This window comes from Sinohyriopsis cumingii, unplaced genomic scaffold (genome assembly GCF_028554795.1).
Source record: "Sinohyriopsis cumingii isolate HCF-2022 unplaced genomic scaffold, ASM2855479v2 utg001437l, whole genome shotgun sequence".
NCBI classification, from domain to species: Eukaryota; Metazoa; Mollusca; class Bivalvia; order Unionida; family Unionidae; genus Sinohyriopsis; species Sinohyriopsis cumingii.
In genome coordinates this window covers 2,216,469-2,235,990 of record NW_028315999.1, presented here as the reverse complement: position 1 = coordinate 2,235,990, position 19,522 = coordinate 2,216,469, and the positions used below count along the sequence as shown (strand labels likewise).

At 35.0% G+C, this 19,522-nt stretch overlaps 1 protein-coding gene across 4 annotated transcripts; it reads right to left on the bottom strand.

Annotated features, from left to right (window-relative positions):
* Positions 1-7,153: 7,153 nt before the first annotated feature.
* On the bottom strand, positions 7,154-18,756 carry LOC149772508 (E3 ubiquitin-protein ligase DTX3-like). Of its 4 annotated transcripts, XM_089947732.1 has the most exons (5): positions 18,609-18,662; positions 17,783-17,876; positions 12,725-13,198; positions 11,335-11,552; positions 7,154-10,401 (listed from the first exon to the last, which is right to left on the bottom strand). In XM_089947732.1, exons 3-5 carry the CDS (start codon positions 13,145-13,147, stop codon positions 10,311-10,313), a joined length of 732 nt encoding a protein of 243 aa, XP_089803858.1. In that variant the 5' UTR covers positions 13,148-13,198; positions 17,783-17,876; positions 18,609-18,662; the 3' UTR covers positions 7,154-10,310. The 4 variants fall into 4 exon arrangements, with proteins under 4 accessions (XP_089803858.1, XP_089803857.1, XP_089803860.1 ...); XM_089947731.1 differs by lacking the exon at positions 17,783-17,876 and having other exon boundaries at positions 18,609-18,756; XM_089947734.1 differs by lacking the exons at positions 17,783-17,876; positions 18,609-18,662 and adding an exon at positions 18,571-18,591.
* Positions 18,757-19,522: the final 766 nt, after the last annotated feature.

Below are 19,522 nucleotides of genomic sequence, written 5' to 3'. Positions count from 1 at the left end.
TGTATGTCCTTGAATACTGAATCTGCGTAAATAACACATTAATTTTGGTATATTTATAAATGCTAGAGGATAAATTAGATTTATCATTATAGTCCGTCCCTACACTACTTCTCACCCTAAATTGATAGTTATGGCTAAATTTGTTGTAAACAACACAACACTCTATTATGGTATAGAATGTACTAAATCTAGAGGGGTTAACGTCATTACATTTGTACAATCTGAAAGCATCTGGCCCACCAGTTTAGATGTCAACAATGAATTTTTCCAAACACCGGTGGCTCTCCGATTTCTCGTAGTGGGTGGCTTGGGAGCTGCATTCGTGACATTTACCAGGTGTTTCAATGTATTGCAATAAGACTCCTAAACTTAACGTATTAATTGTGTGTGTGTGTGGTGTGTGTGTGTGTTATCAATTAAATCCCAAATAATCCTAAACAGTCTATCATGAGTCCAAAAGTGTTATGTTCCGAATGAATTCTTGATTGTGCTGATGTACAAATAGCCCTGAATAGTTTGATGTACCAACATTCTTGATGTCTAACAATATATAATAAGAATATCTTTGAAACAATTCAGAATAATTCCAAAATTAGTGTTAATCCTGTTAATGAGCACTTTAGTAATTCCAATGAATGATTTAAGTAATTCCTCTCAAATTATATCTGAACACAACTGAGTGATAGAAACATGGGAGCATTACTACAATGTACGTTAGGAAAGTGATCCAGAATTTAAACGTGTTAAGATTACGATATTTATCACATCGAACCTTAAAATTTACGCGATATATTGAGAACAAACTGATGCGACATGCTTGTTGTTTACTGTGAATAAATATCAGGGAAAGCGAAACAAATAAATCGATGTGTTTTCGTTGTATCCTTGGATGCACCAACGTTTTCAGTATTGCACTGGTCACCCTGAAAATTGTATAGAACGCATCGACGTTGAATACATTTGTCAATACGAAGGTTTGATCAAATGCAGAGTGACGTCAACAACGACCTTGAACCATCCTGGTTTGGCTCATCACTGCCACGGAAAACTGAAGTTTCGTTTATGCCGCACGTGTGCTGAAACAAGTAATCAAAGACCAACATTGTCGCCCTAATGATGGATGAGAGTGAATAGGAACGAGGGCGAGAATCAAATTGTTTCATGCTCTTGGTCTTGTACATCAACGGTTAAAAGTATATGAAATTTGGCACTTACCTACTACAGAGCAGATCGCGACTCCAGTGAAGGGATTTTGTAAGGTTACATCAAAGAATATCTGCAACTGAAGCAAGAATCCAGTACCTATGTTTCTTGGTGTCAGACTTTAGAATACAAAGAGCCATTCAAAGTACGGTATCGTTCCTTAGAGGCATCAGTGCATCCGCAAACCATTCTGGATACCACTAAATCGTCGAGATTTATACACACAAAAAAAGAATACACTTTACTTTTCAGCCTTTTCATCCTACTAAACAGTATGCCATCTAACAGCGAAAAAATGTACAAGTATGTTCACATTTGTCAGATACAAGTATCAAAGAAATCTTACGATGGTTTGCTTTGACAGCACATAATTTACTACAAGGTGACATTCACACATCACATGAAGCAAAAGGTTTTTGAAAAAGAAACATAAAGTAGCTTCTATTGCTCCATCTGCTGCTGTTGCAGCGAAAAAGGTGGTCTCCTAAGAAAAAGTACAAGAGAGGACTGCACTGGTACGTTAAAAAGTTTACAGGATTTGTCCAAACAAGAACCGGCAAGATTTAGAGTGAAGTTGATTCGAAGTGCCGCAAAATGTTGGATACGATTGATTGCAGTTGTATCATCCTGAAACAAAGCTGTCCCAATTTTTACACCATAATCAACTACAACATCCAAATAAATCTTCATCTAAAATGGAGCGCAAATGTGACACCCTTCTCGTTTAGCTAAGCATTGGGATGCTTTGTCAGTGCCGACCAAATCTAATGCTGCGATGCGAATGCAGCTCATTTAAACAGCACCTAAAAAATTCATGGATACCGTATGTGGATGTTGTTTGAATATTTTGAAAGAAACTGCCTTTAACCAAAATACAGAAACAGCTATTAGTAAAACATTGTCACCTTCTTTGCACATAGTGAAATAGAAAATGGATATCAATTAAACAAAACAGATAGTCGTTCAATGAAAAGGATTTCTATTCCTGCTGACTGACCATTGTTAAAAGTGGCTGCTGCTTTGATACGTTCGATTGCTCGAACTCATTTAGTAGGAGTGATGAAATGATGAAAACGGAGATGAAAAGAACACAATTTTCCGGAAAGGTAACACATTGTACCCTTCGATCATATGGAAGAACAAACATTAACTTTAGTTCTATACAAACGATGGATAGATCTGAATTGATGGTATGAACAACGGACACCCAATCTACGTCCCAATCATAATCTCAACGAGAATTACAATCGTTGATGGATCCAACAGATTCGTCAGAACAAAATTCGCAATAAGGAAGGACAATTATTGAAACGTCATTTGAAGCCCTCAATCGAAACAACATACTCTGAAAAATTTCAAGAATGTCATGAAAAATGCAAAACAAAAGCAATAGAGACGATAACAGCTCAGACACATTGACTACGCTGGTCGACATCCCCTACGATGACAAAGAGACCAAGGTACTGAAGTGCTGAACCACAAGTTTAAAAAAGATTGAGAAGTAAAAATATTCATTTTTTTTAACCACTGTAAATCCTGGAACAAAAGTTAGTGTCTTGGAACATTTTGAAAACTCTGAAAGACGGTATATGGACATATTTTACGCATCAGTATACTCTCAAATACATAGTCGTGTTACCACGTCTAGTCAAAGCTTGCAGCCATTCATTCCATCGTAGCATCAAATGTGCACAGAAGTGACACCGGAAACCGAAGTGATGTTTGGTCTATTGTTTGGAGCATCAAAAATCAGTAAAACTATTTAAGTGTTAAACACTAGAGAATGTGTTTGCAATTGAAAAACTAAACACACTTATGACAAAGGTTATTTACCCAGCTGGACGACATAACTGGTTCGCGTCAATGGACAAGTTCGTGTACGTGCTCCTCCTGTGTATAAACTGGAAGATATGAACTGGAAGGGTTTAAAGGGTACATTTTACTTATCTGATTGACTGAGAAAGAAGACGAGATATACAAAATCGAAAGCATTATGGATGATGGAAACACGTATCACGTTCACCTAGAATCTACATTATCTTCCCGTCAGAAAATTGGATTTTGACGTTGTCGATGTTAGTATTGTGTTCTCTAAAGGAAAAGTTACGGTAAAATTACATTTTCGGAAAACAATTCTCAGTGAACTGTAGTAGATCTGTCCTGTGAACCAAGGAGTCACTCGACAACGAGGACATGGTTTAAGAGATCAGCTTTCGGTATGGTATCACCCATCTTAAACCGATGGCCACTCATTAATGACTGCGTGTTTTCAAAGATGCAGCTTTGACCCAAGAAAAAGAACTTCTTCAAAAGGTACTAATCGACAAAGTACTTCAGATTGGAAAATTCCCGCCAAGATACACATATAAATTAGTTGTACACTTATGGCCAAGGCATTACTTTCTCCTCTACAGCAAAGCCAATATACAGAAATATGCAAAACCTTCAGACTTAACAGACACGTTCAGAATAGGAATAAGAAGTGAAGAACATCTGTCAGAGAATTAGACTTTTTAGTTATTAACTGTCAAATGATTGCACCAAGATGCTTGTAATTATTCCAAGTAGATCTACTTTCCATGCCACCGACTATCAGTAGAATGTGAGAATCCCAATCGATGTAATTCCATCCTGTATCATATTTGACCACCTCAACAATTATCGTGGGGCCCCGAGTGGCCGAATGGTCTAAAGCGCTCTCCGTCACGGATCACTGTCATCTCACCTCTGTCTGCGTGGGTTCCAGTTTCGGGCTTATCTTGTGCTGAAAAAATGGCGTTAAACCCTACAACAACAACAACAACAACAATTATCAAATTTTAAACCGAAGGACAAACGAAGGTTTCATGGATCTGAATAACAGTTACTTGTACTTAAACGACAAAATTCTCAAAGTGGATAAAAGCAATCCAACGGAAGATACCAGAGCACCTAACATCAGCACATTTATGCATTCCTTGTTCAGCGAAGTGGATTTGCATTTGAATAACAAACAGGTGAGCAGCAGCATAGACACTTACCCATAGCAATAATACCTTGAAAATCTCTTGGTGTACGGAAAAGGAATCAATAATACATATATTGATATCTCCGTGTAAATCGGACACTGCAAGAAAATCAAAGAACTGCTTGGTTTACAAATGATGGATCATTTGCATTTTGGGCTTGTGGTTGCAAGATAAGTATTTGTTAAATGGAGTGGATATACGATCCGAGACTGAATCGAAGTAGTACCGTGTTCCATTGATAGCTAATGCTGACGAATAGAAAACCATCACTGAAGAAGCCACACTTTACGTTCACCATGCAAAAGACTACCATGACTCAAACTTTGAATATATATCGACAGCCAAGTATTCTTAGCGACAAGTGGAAGTGAACACCTTTACCATTGCTCTGGATTCCGATTTAAGATAGGTTCTAGAAGATTAAGTTTTGCAAGGTCAATTACTAAAACGTTTCGGCATTGGCATGGTCATCAATACAGCCCTCAATGGAGTTTTTAAACAAAATACTTTTGAATTCGAACACTTCGACATGGCAAAGGTTTAAATCATCTGGAATGGCCAGACCTCATGTACCCGACTCTTTGAGCCCTACTTTGCCCAGAAAAAAAAATTACTTGATGTTTTTCTTGACATTGTTTGCAGCCACATGACAACTAGTTTCCAACAGCGGGCACGGAATTTTGTACGACAATTTTGCAGAATGATATGCTTTTTGTAGAGATTTGATTTAATTCAAAACAAAGGCAGCCATGAAGGAAATTTCCAACTTATAAAATCGAGACAAGTTAGTGTGGGAATTCAGTTTGCAGTAGTCCTGGGGTGAAAGTCATCCTGTATGCAGAATTAAACAATACTCTGAAAATCAACAGTTCGAGAAAAGTGATCCAAGGGAAGTAGAAGAAAAACGATGGAACACGAACATATGGAACACGAACATCTGGAAACTGGCGAAGATGTTTTCTGTCCAGAATAATGGCAGCTACAGACCACGAGTAAAAACGACGAATATTTGAAGAACAAAATAGAATTTCAATTATTTATCATGATTCAATCTCACTTTTTTCCCCTTCCAAATGCGTGTGTACATTTTAGCTACTTGTAACAATGGTCAAGTTTTTCCTGGGAGAATGGTCAGTGATGATTCATTTTATCATGGAATCAAACAATTTCTCTAGTTCTAATTTCCCTCTTGTAAACGTGTGACAGATTAGAACATTTAGCGTTAAAAATATTTAAAACCTTAAAAATTGTTAAAATTTCTGATGGACCAAACAGCTATTGATTTGCTGGAGGGACTCCTCTGAAACGCAGACAGTCGTACGTAACCGCCGACTAAAAAACTCGCAATATAGCGCTGACTAAGGTGGTTATAGATGAAACTTAAACTGTATTAATTGAAAATATTGTTAGTGTTGAGAAGATCTATGATACAAAAATATGAACTTCATCAGAGTTGATTTATCTAGACGATTTATAGACTTAAAACAGGTCGGCTGGAGAAGGCTTGACTAGTCACAAGCCAGATTTTCTTCAAGCTACTAGGTAGCGTGTTCATCCAGTCTTGCACACAGCCAGTTTGTAAATACAGATAATATAAAACTTGTAGCGTAGAGATAAATGCTTTGGTACATGTCTTGAACGTTCCTCAAATAATCTACTGGCCAGATATTAACATTTAATACAAATCGCTTAAAATCTGGATTTATTCATGATATACAGCACAATACATGTGTGCAGTTGATAAAATATTCTACGAATAATATCCTTGCTCAGAAACAATTCTAAGGCAATCTCTCTCTCTGTCTCTCTTTCTCTCTCTCTCTGTGTCTCTCTCTCACTCTCTGCATGCACATGGCAGACAGTGAAGCATGCGGTCCAAAATCAGGTTGAAATAAATTCTGTAGAGTGGGAGAGATTGAACATAATTTTCTGTTATATTTTCATTGGGTCAAGGAGAAACCAAACTGCTACATTCCAAATGGAGACGGCAATGGCAACAAATTCCACATTCAGATGGTATTTTCGCATTTTGAAAAGTTTTATAAAAAGAAATAAATATTTCTCTGCCAAATTATACACTGATGCACCTTAAAGTATATTCTTCTCGTCTGTTTTATCTTTCACTTTTCTTTTCTATTGTTTACATCTGCACCGGCATATAATTAAATAAAAGGAAGGCAATATAACGATTTAGAGGATTTACGGGGCCTTTTTTCCCTGCACGACAAGCAACTAGTCTAACTGATATCGCCAAATATTTGCAATATTAATAATTTTTTTCGTAAACAGTGTTGACTCCCGGCGAGAAGCCATCTTGAACTGCAGCTAACCAATGATACCTACATCCAAGGGTAGGTGTGGTAAAGATGAAAGCAAAAGATTGCCTGTAGTCCAGTGGCATCATGGGAAGGGGGGGGGGAGTCGGGCCATACCGGTTGACAACATCAGAGGGGGTGACACCAAAATCACTGTCAATAAAATGTATTCTGAATGTCTCTGTCAAAAATGTTGATACACGATTTAAATGAAAATTTGCATATAAACAGTTTATAACAAAATAAATGACAGAAGTATGGTGCATACCTATTAAATAAGGAAATTGTTTAATAATATTATAAAATTAAAGATATTTGATGCATAATAGTTAGTTTCCGTAGGTTATTAGAAATAGGGACATCAACCAATAATATTAATCACTGATGGTAACAATGTCCGTATGTGTGTTTGCTTTTTTTCTCTCTTCTTAGTTCGTTTTTGAGAGCTTTGGTGCCAATATAGGTAATAGTTGGGTGTTCTTGGAGAGTCTTGGGGTGTCTTGGGGTGTTTAGAGAGACCGGGGTCTCACTAAACACCCCAAGACTCTCAAAAAACATGTCAAGACTCAATAAATTACCTACTTTAAATTTCAACAACAACACAAACAAACATAGAAACAAAAAGTGTGAATATTTAGCGATTGTTTATTTAACGGAAAAAGTAGCGAGGTCAAAGAGTTGCCAAGGGAAATAACTCCTGCTTAGTCGAAGAGTGCTCGGGTGCAGTAACGTGAATATTCATCAACATTTATAAATAAGTAGCAATACCACATAGGAGCAAGACATTTCGACACCAAGAAAATTCCCAAGATATTTCGACCCCAAGACACTTCAACTCGCCCCCAATTCATCCATATTTAAAATAATAATTAGCACTAATATTAATTTTCACTAATCACGCCATTATTCACTGATGTCTGTAATTAAAGAAGATACCAATACAGCTCTAAGTCGCCGAAAAAAATGGCAACAGTTAATCATAATTAAAGTCATGTTTATTAAGTTAATGAATGCACGCTAATCTGAATGAAAAGAAATCACATTTACTGCACACTAGAAATTTCAATAAAAAAATCCGTTATTGTTTTAGAAACAATAATTAACACACTGCTAATGACCATTTCCACTAATCACATGGTTATTCATTGACTGGTCGCAACAATGATGTCACATCGGAACACCTAGCTTTAGGTGGGTGGATATTGTTCCACCTTTCTGCCATTATACGATGTCTGAGAGAGGCAAGAGGGCAAGGAACTCGGCAAGCCAGCCATGGATGTCAGGCACTCCCAAAAACGCCAGCTCGTCCTTAGTCAAATTTAGTCTAGTTGTACTAATGGACAATAAAAATGCCAATAATGTGTTAGCCACCTGTGCAATTGGGTCAAATCAAAACAAGTTGTAAAATTTTCCTATGTCCTAACAATCGTAAAAATTCTAGTACATAGTGTACGTTGTAGATGCCCTACAAATTTTTAATAACAAATATGTCTGAGCGACATATAAAAAGTTTGGTCACTGTTAGGTCATAAAAGGTTTGAATTTTCAACCGGTGGATTGAAGGATCAAGTTAATGTACAAAATAGTTTTATCGAAACAGGATACCAAGCCAAAATGGTTCCCTGGATAAGAGAGTTTTGGTTCTTGTGTCTGAAATTGTTCTAAAGATGTGAAAGGTTGCATTGGATGGAAAACTGTGCTGCTTTAGTGTTAGTTAATCATTAAAAGTTACTCATCCATTTTTGTTTTGTTGTTTTATAATTAAAAGTCAGGACATCAAAGTTATGGAACCAAAGTGAAAATTAAAATAACACGATCTTATAATAAATAACTCGATAAATAATTGCATCATATTTCTTTACTGTTAAATTAAGAACCCATACAAATATTCAAAAGAAGTATTGTTTGTAGTTGCAGAGAAATAGACTTTTTGCATTACTTGTTAATCTTTCAGTCTGCTAGTTCAAACTATACTGCTCAGCAGCAACTTGGTCCGTGTGACAATAGATTGGAAATCTTAAATAAATACTTCATTTGTTGTTTTAAAAAACTAGCATAGCATAGGGTCTAACTAACATTCTATTATAATGTTATTATATTACTATACCTGTTATTTTAGTGTTAGTCATTGCACTGAACTTCTTGCTTTAAGCATTTAGTATTGGATATCAAAACTAAAAGTCAACCATTTGTCCTTGTCTGGGGATAAACATTTTTCTATATAAAAGAGAACCAGCTCACTGCCTATAGAAGGTCATTACATAACAAAATCATTACATAATAAAACCGGAATAAATACATTCTGTGATCAAATAAATAGATCAGTTCCACGATTTGAAAAAGGTTTAAAATTTTGTCATAAAATACAAATAAAAGTTGTTATATATTAATGGACGAATTAGCCTACAAGGTAAAAAATATTCCAGGGTGAGAACTGATCTCATGTGGGATTTATAGATAAAAAAATGTTCAAAATTTACAGAGCACAAAATCTAATTGCGGATTATATATACATATTTATATAAGAAAGCGAAATTACGCATCTGTTTGTAACTGATGAAAGTGTGAAATAACCTTCTAATTCTGGTTGAAAAATTGTGTTACATCTGCAATTTCTTGAGTAAATTAAAGAATTTTTAGACAGTCTTTGGATAAAAAATTGCAGATGTACCCCCATATGCCTGAGTTTGATCATGTTTCAAAGTGGGGAAAATGCCCTATACAGCCCAGAATTAAAGAAAGAAAAAAGAAAAAAGCTTGTTTATTCTTGAAATCAAAACTGCAATGCTACCTTGATCTTTTCTCAAAATTCAGGATTCAAAAAATAAGAGATTATTTTTTTAAAAGCAGAATTTGTCTTTGCTCAATAATTTTCTGGGTTGCGGGGGAATTGGTATTTGTGGTGGCTAATGCACAAAAAAACAAACTAGTCCATCACTGACATATAAAGATGCCCATTGACCAGCAGAGCTAAAAATGGCAATAGCTTGTGCCAACTCTCCATCATAAACTGTACATTTATATTCTATGCCCATGCCATAGTTTTTAGTTCTGCGGCTCGACAACCATAAATGCTTATGCAATGAGCCGATGTGTTTGTCATCCTTTGTTTCTTATCTCAACTCCTTCTTTAGTGCTGCATTTGGAAAAAAGGCATGAAACTTAGCATAGTTTTATCCTGAGGTCTAGATGATCATAAATGAAACTGAATCCATCCAACATCCAAATATCCTTCCACTATCATGTCACAATCAGATATTAGCATGTTTTATTATAAGTAATTATACATGCTCTTATTAAAATGAATGCATCCATGTGGAAAAGACTTGGCAGATTAGTAGTAGCATCTAATTCATCATTGTTTATATGGCGTAATATTCACATAATTTTATTACTGATCACTGTAACACAGTTGCATAATGGTGGCAGAAACATAGTTCGATGAACCGGAAGAGTAACATATACCATAAACATGATGACATACAACATTAGTTCATCTGTTTAATGTGGACAGTATGCATTATACAGTTCCAATTCACGATTTCCCATTCTCGCATAATTCAAATGAAGCCACTGATTGGCCCATTTGAGAGCACGTTGTGCAAGCCATGAGAATGCACAAAGTTAACACGGCATTCATTGTGACGGAATTGACGTCTCAAGATAACATAATGGCATGCATCACCAAGAAGTACTATTAACAAAACAAATTCTTTTCACAACCTGCAGGATATAATAACTTTTTAATAAAATCATAATTCTGTAAAAAAATTTAACAATGGTTTCACTTTTGCAATATGCTGTCCTCTGTAACTCCATGAGCAGCGAGTTCTTCTTGTACACGTTGAAGGTATGTTGGATCTGGATATCCAAATCTGGAATACAAAGTGAAACTTTGACTGCCAATACAACCTATTGTTTTTTTTATGCTCTGAAAAACTCTATCTATCAGAAGTTATCAGTGTAAAGCCAAGTCCATTCTAGTAGGATTGTATAATAAAGTGTTTTTAAAAAAAACACAACAGAATTTGACATGCTGAGTACATGCTTTGGGTTAACTGTACAGCGATAACTAGACTGATGCATAATTTCTCAATTTTACATTTTTCAAAAGAGCCTGATTGCACATACCATTAAGGATGGTAAAGTTTTTTTTATTATTATTTTACCCAGAGACCCCTGACCTGCTGTAATAAGATCTAACTCATACGTAACAAAATGTTTTGATTGGTCTGCAGATGCATGACTTCATTTTCAATATGCTTATGTGAACAAATAAAATGACTGACATGAAAATTTGTCATGCAAAGAAAATGTATAATCACTGATCAAAGAGACTGCGAACCCATCTACCATGACAATCATCATCCACTATGCTTTACGAGTTGTCAAACTTAAGTTACCATCCAAACAGATGAAAGAAAGAAACAAAACAGCTCAGTCTAGTATCCCGACGCTGACTCTTCCTCCCTTTTACATTGTAATTCTTATTGAAATAAGTTAAGGGTGAAATAAAGGTGGGGGTTTCAGGCCAGACTATTGTTACTGAGCAGCAGGGGGCTTATATGATATGCACAATTTTGGGACAAGAGCCACAATTTTCAGTTAATTTGAATACATTCTGGAGAATAGGTCAAAGTAACCCAGTTTACACATGAAGATGTACCTACAGTGCAAGAAAGTTTCATCTCAATTGTTTTATTGATTCAAGTTACAGCCAATTAACAATGGAAAGACACGAATAGATGGACTGATACTCTAAACATAGTCAGCCTCTTGACACAGGATTTAACAAAATGATTTCTTACTGTTCAGTCCCACCACATGTGTTTGTTTTGTGATGTATATCGTTCCATGTGACTACATTATCACAGCCAGTTGTTCTTGAGCTCCCAACTGTAAACACCAATCTCCTTTTGAAGGCTTCTTTAAGCAGTCTTAGAACTTTCTGACCTTCTTGAGTGTTTGGAAGGTAAGCCGTTCGATTCGTGCCAAAGTATGGTCTGCCGGGGTTAGGATGCTCCTCCTAAGCAGCAAAAAGGAAAACATGATGGTTTCGGGTTAACCATTTTATCTGTTGAGATGCATGGTATTTATACTACTGTAAGAATGAAATTTCACACACTGACTCCAAAAAGAAGGAAAACCAGTCTTGCATGATTATGAATGCTTCCCATGTGGTGTTCTCTCTGCTCTCGAAACAATGCTGTCAGCACAAACTGATTTTTGCAAGAATCTGGCAGAAACGCCTAATTTTTTACCATATTGTCCAAAAATTGCACAAAACAGTAATTAAAATAAATAAATTTTATGACTGAATCAGCTGATATAGTCTTGTGATTGTTAATGTATCATCTATTTTCATAAAAATTATGGGCTAAAAAGGGAAACTTTAATAAGAATTAAAAACAAGACTGAGATGAAGTTTGTGCAGGCAATGACGTTAGCAAACTGCTCTCAAATGAAGTAGGTATGGCACCACTGCCTGCACAAGACATTGGACACCAGGGCCAGTCTCATTTTGAATTGTCATTTCCATCATTTCTCAATCTGATTAAAATCAGATCTCCCCTGTCATTCAGATCTGATTTTAATCAGATTGGTAATTTCTTCAATCATTTTTGCACAAAATGGGTCATACTTTAATAGTGCCAAATATGTGAATAGATTTAAATTAGTATATTTTCCTTTATATTTTGCAAGTTCCTTTTTTTTTTTAAAAAACTAGGTAATGACATTACGAGAATTGAGAGTACCATCCAGTTAGCAGTCTACACGATTAACTGCCATGCTGGTGATCCCAGTGTCATATCTTACACAAAATAGTCTGAAATGCTCATGCTTTAAAGATAAAACTCTGCCCTTTATTATTTTGAGTTTTGGCCATATGGCAAGAAAAGCAGAACTATCATATTAATGTCACATAACTTTTCTATCAATTGTCTTTCAAAACCAATTAAAATCACGTAAATCTGTAACTGATCTGTCAATCATCCATGAGAAAAACACAAGCGGTCCAAAACAGATGTCCTCTCTCTCTCTCTCTCGTGCCCAATTGGTAATATCTCCCATTCAGGCAGTTATGAAGCCATTTCGATTTGTGCATGCATACAATCATAAATACATATAAACAATCAGCAACCAACCATACATAATACAAACAGAAAGACAGACAGGCAGACTGACAAAGGGAAATACCGTTTGTATTCCATCAAAAAAGGAATAGTATAAAACAATTGCCCCATGGCCTTCATATCCTGGCAGCTGAATCTTGTCATTTACTTTAGCGTCCATATACCCATCCTTTGGCTGGGTTCCAGTTTTTATTCCATAGACCGTGAAACACACAGGACAATGTGGGGTGTTCTTAAAATGCTGGTCAATACACAGTGAGCAAAAAGAGTGGGAACATTTATGGAGTGTTTTAGCATCTGTTAATTTATCTAGGCAGATAATGCAGTCTTCATCGGCAAAAGAGCTTGCTTTTTCTGGATTTTCATCATCATTATTATCAGCCTTCATCTCGCTCTTATCATCACTACTTGAAACTTCCATTGGATCATCATCAGTTATCTTCATGCTGATAATGGATTCAATCACATCTGAACTGTTTTCTGCCATGATTGCATAAGTTAGTGATGTAATTTACTGGAAAATGCTGATGTTTTGAACCTAAAAAAATAAATAAATAAATAAATAAATAACTTTTTAAAAAAAACAAATGCATAAACTATAACACAACTAATGCTGAAATGTAACAGAACATGACCCTGCTGCTTCAAAATACATCATTATTATCATGCATGGCAAGAATGTAAGTGTCAAATACTAGGAAAAGAATCAACTCGTTACTGACAAATGAACAAAATATGCAGATCTTGAGCTTTCAATATCATCCCAAACACATCCTTATCTTTTATACAGCATAAAATATCTCAAGTTTCATAATTCAGACAATAGAAAAATCCAATAAATGAATTTTAATCATAAAATTTCAATAAAGCCACTGATGCATGGGATATAATTCAAAGAGTTATCTTTTTCTAATATGGATGTAGTATTCTAAACATCCGACTCCTTGCCAAGTTCCATGATTCTAGGTTGGATAGTATGCATATAGACAGCTGATATTTTTGTGCTCACAAGCTAAACATAACATCTTGACCATAGCCAATAAAAAATTATTACATATAAAGGTCACAATGATCTTCCTTTGTTGTAATGATGTGGTACTAATACAAATGCCATCATCAATTTCATGATTTTAGCATGAGCAGTGCTTGCGAAATAACAATAATGCAAAATTTAAACCAGGTCAGTGAAACTTAAAATATGGGCCACAATAACCTAGTACTGAAATGAGGGAGTAGTGCTCATCAAGATGTTTCATGATTCTAGATATGTACACAGAATTAAAAACCTATCTGGTCACAAGCTAAATGAAAATAATTTGACCTAAGGCAAGTCAAATGTGAAATGTAAGTTGCATGGACCTTTCTTGTAGCAATAGAGATGTATAAAATCATCTAGTTCAATGATTCAAGCATAAACAGTCAAAACACAAATTTAATTAAAGTCAGTCAAGTGTGAAATATGGGTCACAGTAACTTACTTGTGATTTGAGAGTGTAATGCTCATTCAGCTGCATCCCTCAAGTTTCAAGACTTTAGGTATAACAGAATGTGTCCAGGATATAAAAAAACTCACCAAAACAAACTATGTGGCAATGAGCTAAATGCAAAAACTTGACCTATGCCAGTAAAATGTGAATGGTAGGACCCAGTGACCTTCTTTTATTGTAATGGTATGGTACTAATGGAGTTCAATGATGTTAGCATGATGAATTCTTGAGACTGTGCCTAAGGTCAGTGAAGCAAACAAAGTATGGGTTGTGATGAAGGTGGGGCCCCGAGTGGCCAAGTGGTCTAAAGTGCTCTCCATTACGGATCACTGCCATCTCACCTGTCTTCGTGGGTTTGAGTCTGGGATTCGGCTAATGTAGGTATGTGAGAAAGCTTGCCAGTAGCTTCTCATGGGTCGGTGGTTCTTTCCGGAGTTTTCCTGGGTTCTTCCTCCACCATTAATACTGACCGCCATGTATAGCCTATCATGTGCTGAAAAATGGCATTAAACCCTACAACAACAGTGTGATGAAGGTGTAGTAACAACACTGGACCTTGACCAATAGAATGTAAAATGTATGTTACAGTGACCTTTTGTTGTAAGGCTGTGGTAGACACATGCAATCATCAAGTTTGATGATTACAGCAAGAACAGGCTTATGAATGGTATGACTGGGATGGACAAATAGGAAGGTTCAACAACCTGCAAACATTCCTGTGTAGTGGATTACTAATGTTTAATGTTATCATCTTTCTCTTTTCACTTGTGTCTGAATTGGATATTGTAAACTTTTGACTGGCAACCATCATGCACAAAACAAACAAACAAATTCCTGTAATGAAACTAAGTATGAGGATTGGATCTTTTTGTTTTTATACTTTTTTAATGAGATGAAGCTGCAGTTGTTTCTTAATTGAGAAATTAAGTAATAAAAATTGAAAATACTTATACATGGTGTCAGCTTTAATGCAGTAACTAGCAAACCATTATTCAGTAGGAATTGTTGTATTAAAAGGAAGACTATGAAAACAAATCAATAGGATTGGGGTCCAGCATCAACGGAAAGCTGTTAAGTGAAGTCTAGTAAGGAACAGAAACAAGCAATATAATAAGCAGATTAGAGTATACAGTGAAGTCCTGTAAGGTATCCAAGAAAGTAATACAATAAGCAGCTTAGAGTATCCAGTGAAGTCCAGTAAGGAGTACAAGTAATGTAATAAGCAGCTTAGAATATACAGTGAAGTCCTGTAAAGAGTACAAGTAATGAATAAGCAGCTTTGAATATACAGCTAAGTCCAGTTAGGAGTATACGTAATGTAATTACCAGCTTAGAATATACAGCAAAGTCCAGTAAGGAGTACAAATTATGTAATAAGCAGCTTAGAGTATACAGTGAAGTCTAGTAAGGAGTACAAGTAATGTAATAAGCAGCTTAGAATATACAGTGAAGTCCTGTAAAGAGTACAAGTAATGAATAAGCAGCTTTGAATATACAGCTAAGTCCAGTTAGGAGTATATGTAATGTAATTACCAGCTTAGAATATACAGCAAAGTCCAGTAAGGAGTACAAGTAATGTAATAAGCAGCTTAGAGTATACAGTGAAGTTTAGTAAGGAGTACAAGTAATGTAATAAGCAGCTTAGAATATACAGCAAAGTCCAGTAAGAAGTTCAGGCAAATACAGCTTAGAGTATACAGATCCTCTTTCATCAGTAAAACAAAAAAAATAAAAAAATTAAAAAATATGAAGAGTGCTCACCACAATGTGTAGTGATCTTTGTTGAATACAAATGTTGTTTTGTAGTAATATGATCTGAATCATGACATTGTATATGGGCATGTGTTATGAAGATTTTATTTTATTTTGTGTGCATAACCTTTGTCCATGAGTGAAGGTAGAGTACTTATGGCCGACCTGACTTTTAACATTTTTTAAAAGTTGTTTGCTGAGATTTGAATTCAAGATCTAGCCTTTTTTATAAACTTAGAATCTTCTAGAAGACTGACCTTATTTATAAATTAGTAAAGCTTTTCAGAAAATGCTATTGCATTATAGGTCAGGTGAAAGTTAGTATATAACGATCATGTAAATAAAATTATACATTTCTCCTTTAAGTTCAGTGTGTGGAATTATTTACTGTTGTGTTCAGATATAATTTGAGAAGATTAATTTATTTACAAATTATTCATTGGAATTGAAAAGTGTTCATTGATTTTTCTGGACTAAAACACTGTTTTGGGTTAATCTTGAATTCAAAGACATTCTGGATTATATCATTGTGATACATCATGACTGTCATACATCAGCCTATTCAAGACTATTGGTACATCAGCACATTAAATACTGGAATTCATTCAGAACACATTTGGACTTGTGATAAAACTCTTAGGATTATTTTAGATTTAATTCACAATACTCAGGTTCCTCTTAATTTTTTACTTTGTAACATAGGAAAATAAACGTATGTATTGATTTTAATAAACTTGTTAGCTTCACTTCTTTTCTGTTGCTTAGTTTACGACCATAGAGTCATACTAGTATGGAGAGGAAGTTTTAACAGGTGGAGACTATTCAACTTTCAGAAATAATATTATGAATGAATTGTATAGTGGATACTGAAGCTTAAAATAGAACCATGTACATGTATGTTTTCTATCAAGTGCCTGAAGTGATGAAAACTGTCAATGAAAAAGTATAAATTCTCAAGAATTCATATATTTAGTATATCATTAGTATTTCATTTTATTCACCATTAAGTATAACAACATATTAATTTGATAAGTATGTGATAAAATGTAACTATTAGCAATCTTAAACAAAAAATTCACATTATCTTCAACATTGGTAGATGTTTTAGTTATCTTTCTTTGCATAAAAGAAAAAGGAATGATGTGTCATACAATAAAAGTGGGTAATTCTGTGTTAATATAATATTAGCACGGTGCATACAAGCACAGACCCAGATTTTCTGGCGCATTATGCTTATGCGACAGTAGACACGTCTCTTTACAATTTGAATAGATCCAACTTTTACACGAGTATATACAGTTTATAACATTGACTGGATAAAATAGTAAATTTTTTATGTATCTTCCTGTGGTTGTGTCATTCTCTCCATTAATAGACTGAATATTATAAGCAGAACATGTATTTTCAACTTGGTGGAAGCATTTGTATTTTAAATGACCACGTCCTCGAGTTATCTCCCATGCATACTACTTTCGATTTCGCATATTGATTTTAAAGGTGATATATCTATTTCTATCACAAAAACAAGACAAACCATTTCACAAAAGGAGCTAGTTAGGGTTAAAAAAATGTACACGACTTGAATTTCATGACTATTTCTACATTTACTTGAACTGAATGGGTGGGTAAGCAGTTATTTGTAGACACCTCATAGCCTCGTCCTTGTCGATAGAACTGGCTAGAGCGTTAGAATTACCACCTCGATTTATCGAATTTCAAAGACTTGTATGTCTTTAATTCATATCATCTCGAGTTTCGACGTAGTATGCATTTCTCCTGCACTAAAATAAAACAGAAATATTTTATTTTACAAAAAGAATTTGAAGCGATGTTTCCAGATATTTAAGATTGAAGTACTGTTGCAAAATTTTAATGGTGCGTACTTCTCTCCATTCTGGTAGAATGTCCTGTTTGGCTAGTTTTCTTGCCTTTCTTGCTTGTTGTGAGTTTTCAACCGTGAAAGACCTTGGTGGCATGCTGGAAATGATCATTGTGACGAGTGTATTCTTCTATTTAAAATGAATACTACTTTCAATGGCATATATATATATATGCATGTTCATATTTACAGTATCAATACCTGTGTGATGTGGATTCTCTTTTTCCCTGCAAATCTGCACTTATTCTTTCTAATGTTCACGACAATGCGTGACAATTTTTTAAAATTTAAATTATTGTTATAAAAAAACATACACACACCCAAACCAAAACAAACAAAACACACTCTTAACAGATTTCAGCTGAACAGTGAACCGAACTATGACAAAATTACCGGCGCAATGATTACTACGAGGGAAAAAAAGATCTTAACTACCGGTGTCGATAGTGTACATTAATAGTCATGAAGTTTGTGCCAATCAATAAACTTACCTGCGACTATGCCACCTACAGCTTCGTCAAGGTAGTGTCATTGATTCGATCACTCGTGGTAGACTATGTACAAAAAAGGGCAGCAGTTTTTGTGCAGTATTTTCTATTTAAATTCTTGTTCTATCTAAAACACTCCAGTAAAAATCCTCAAATGTTCCGCACTCCATCAATATAGATACATATGAACAGTGTTGTTACATAAAACCAATACTAGGCTGACTCCCTGAGTTACCTTAAAGTCACTTTTCGTGTTCATGAGAGTTACTAGCCTTTACTGACATTTGCTTGAACTAATACCTACGGATGAGTATGTTTAAATCAAAAGTACTTCAGTTTTACCTCTTGCTGGAAAATATCGCCCACTTGGAGAAGGAATCAGTCGCTTATTTTCTTCCGTGAGGCCCACTGAACAACCTTGACATTGCTGATAGCCGACGTATCGTATAAAAATAGGCATGTATAAACACGGCCTAACCTGCTTTCATTATAGTGGATTGTAAAACGACAGCGGTGACTATCCAGAAAATACGCCAACGTTATAAGAAACACATAGGTATTAATGGTTGTTATACAGAGAAGGTCGTCAATTTTTCAGGTACAAAGTTTGATGCAGAAAACTGATTTTGTATTTTTTCTTGGCCCACATGGGAATATAAATGAATTTTTAAGCTTTATGCAACTGATGGAATTGTTTGATTGAGCAGATTACAACTTAAAAGTATCAAAATTATGGCATTTATAAAAACAAACTACAATAGTTAAAGTTACAAGATTTAATACTTTCAAATTGTAATCCCTTTAAAATAATACACATAGAAATGCACACATGTTCTCTCGAGTTATCTCCCCAGTCCTACTAAATACTGCTGTGCCTGACAAAGCCCAACAAAGCCTGTCAGAGCCACACAAAACCATGCAAAGTCAAATTTAAAAACAAAATGTATTTATATTGTTAATTACATTGATGATTAAATTAACCAAGTTGAAGTACTATTTTTCAACATAATTATGCCGAATGAAATGATCGAAAATTGGGCGACAACGTTCGAATTTCGAACAATCATAAAGCATTGATAAAGTATGACACAGTCATGATGGAAATGTTGGTTATTATTTTATAAATAAAATATTTCGACTGATTATCGGAAAAAGCAATTTTCCAGTATAAGTTATAACGAGTTGTCAATTTTTATATACTTTTGTCTTTAATTTACACCACATAACAAAGGTACACAAATCCAGTAAAAGTCCTA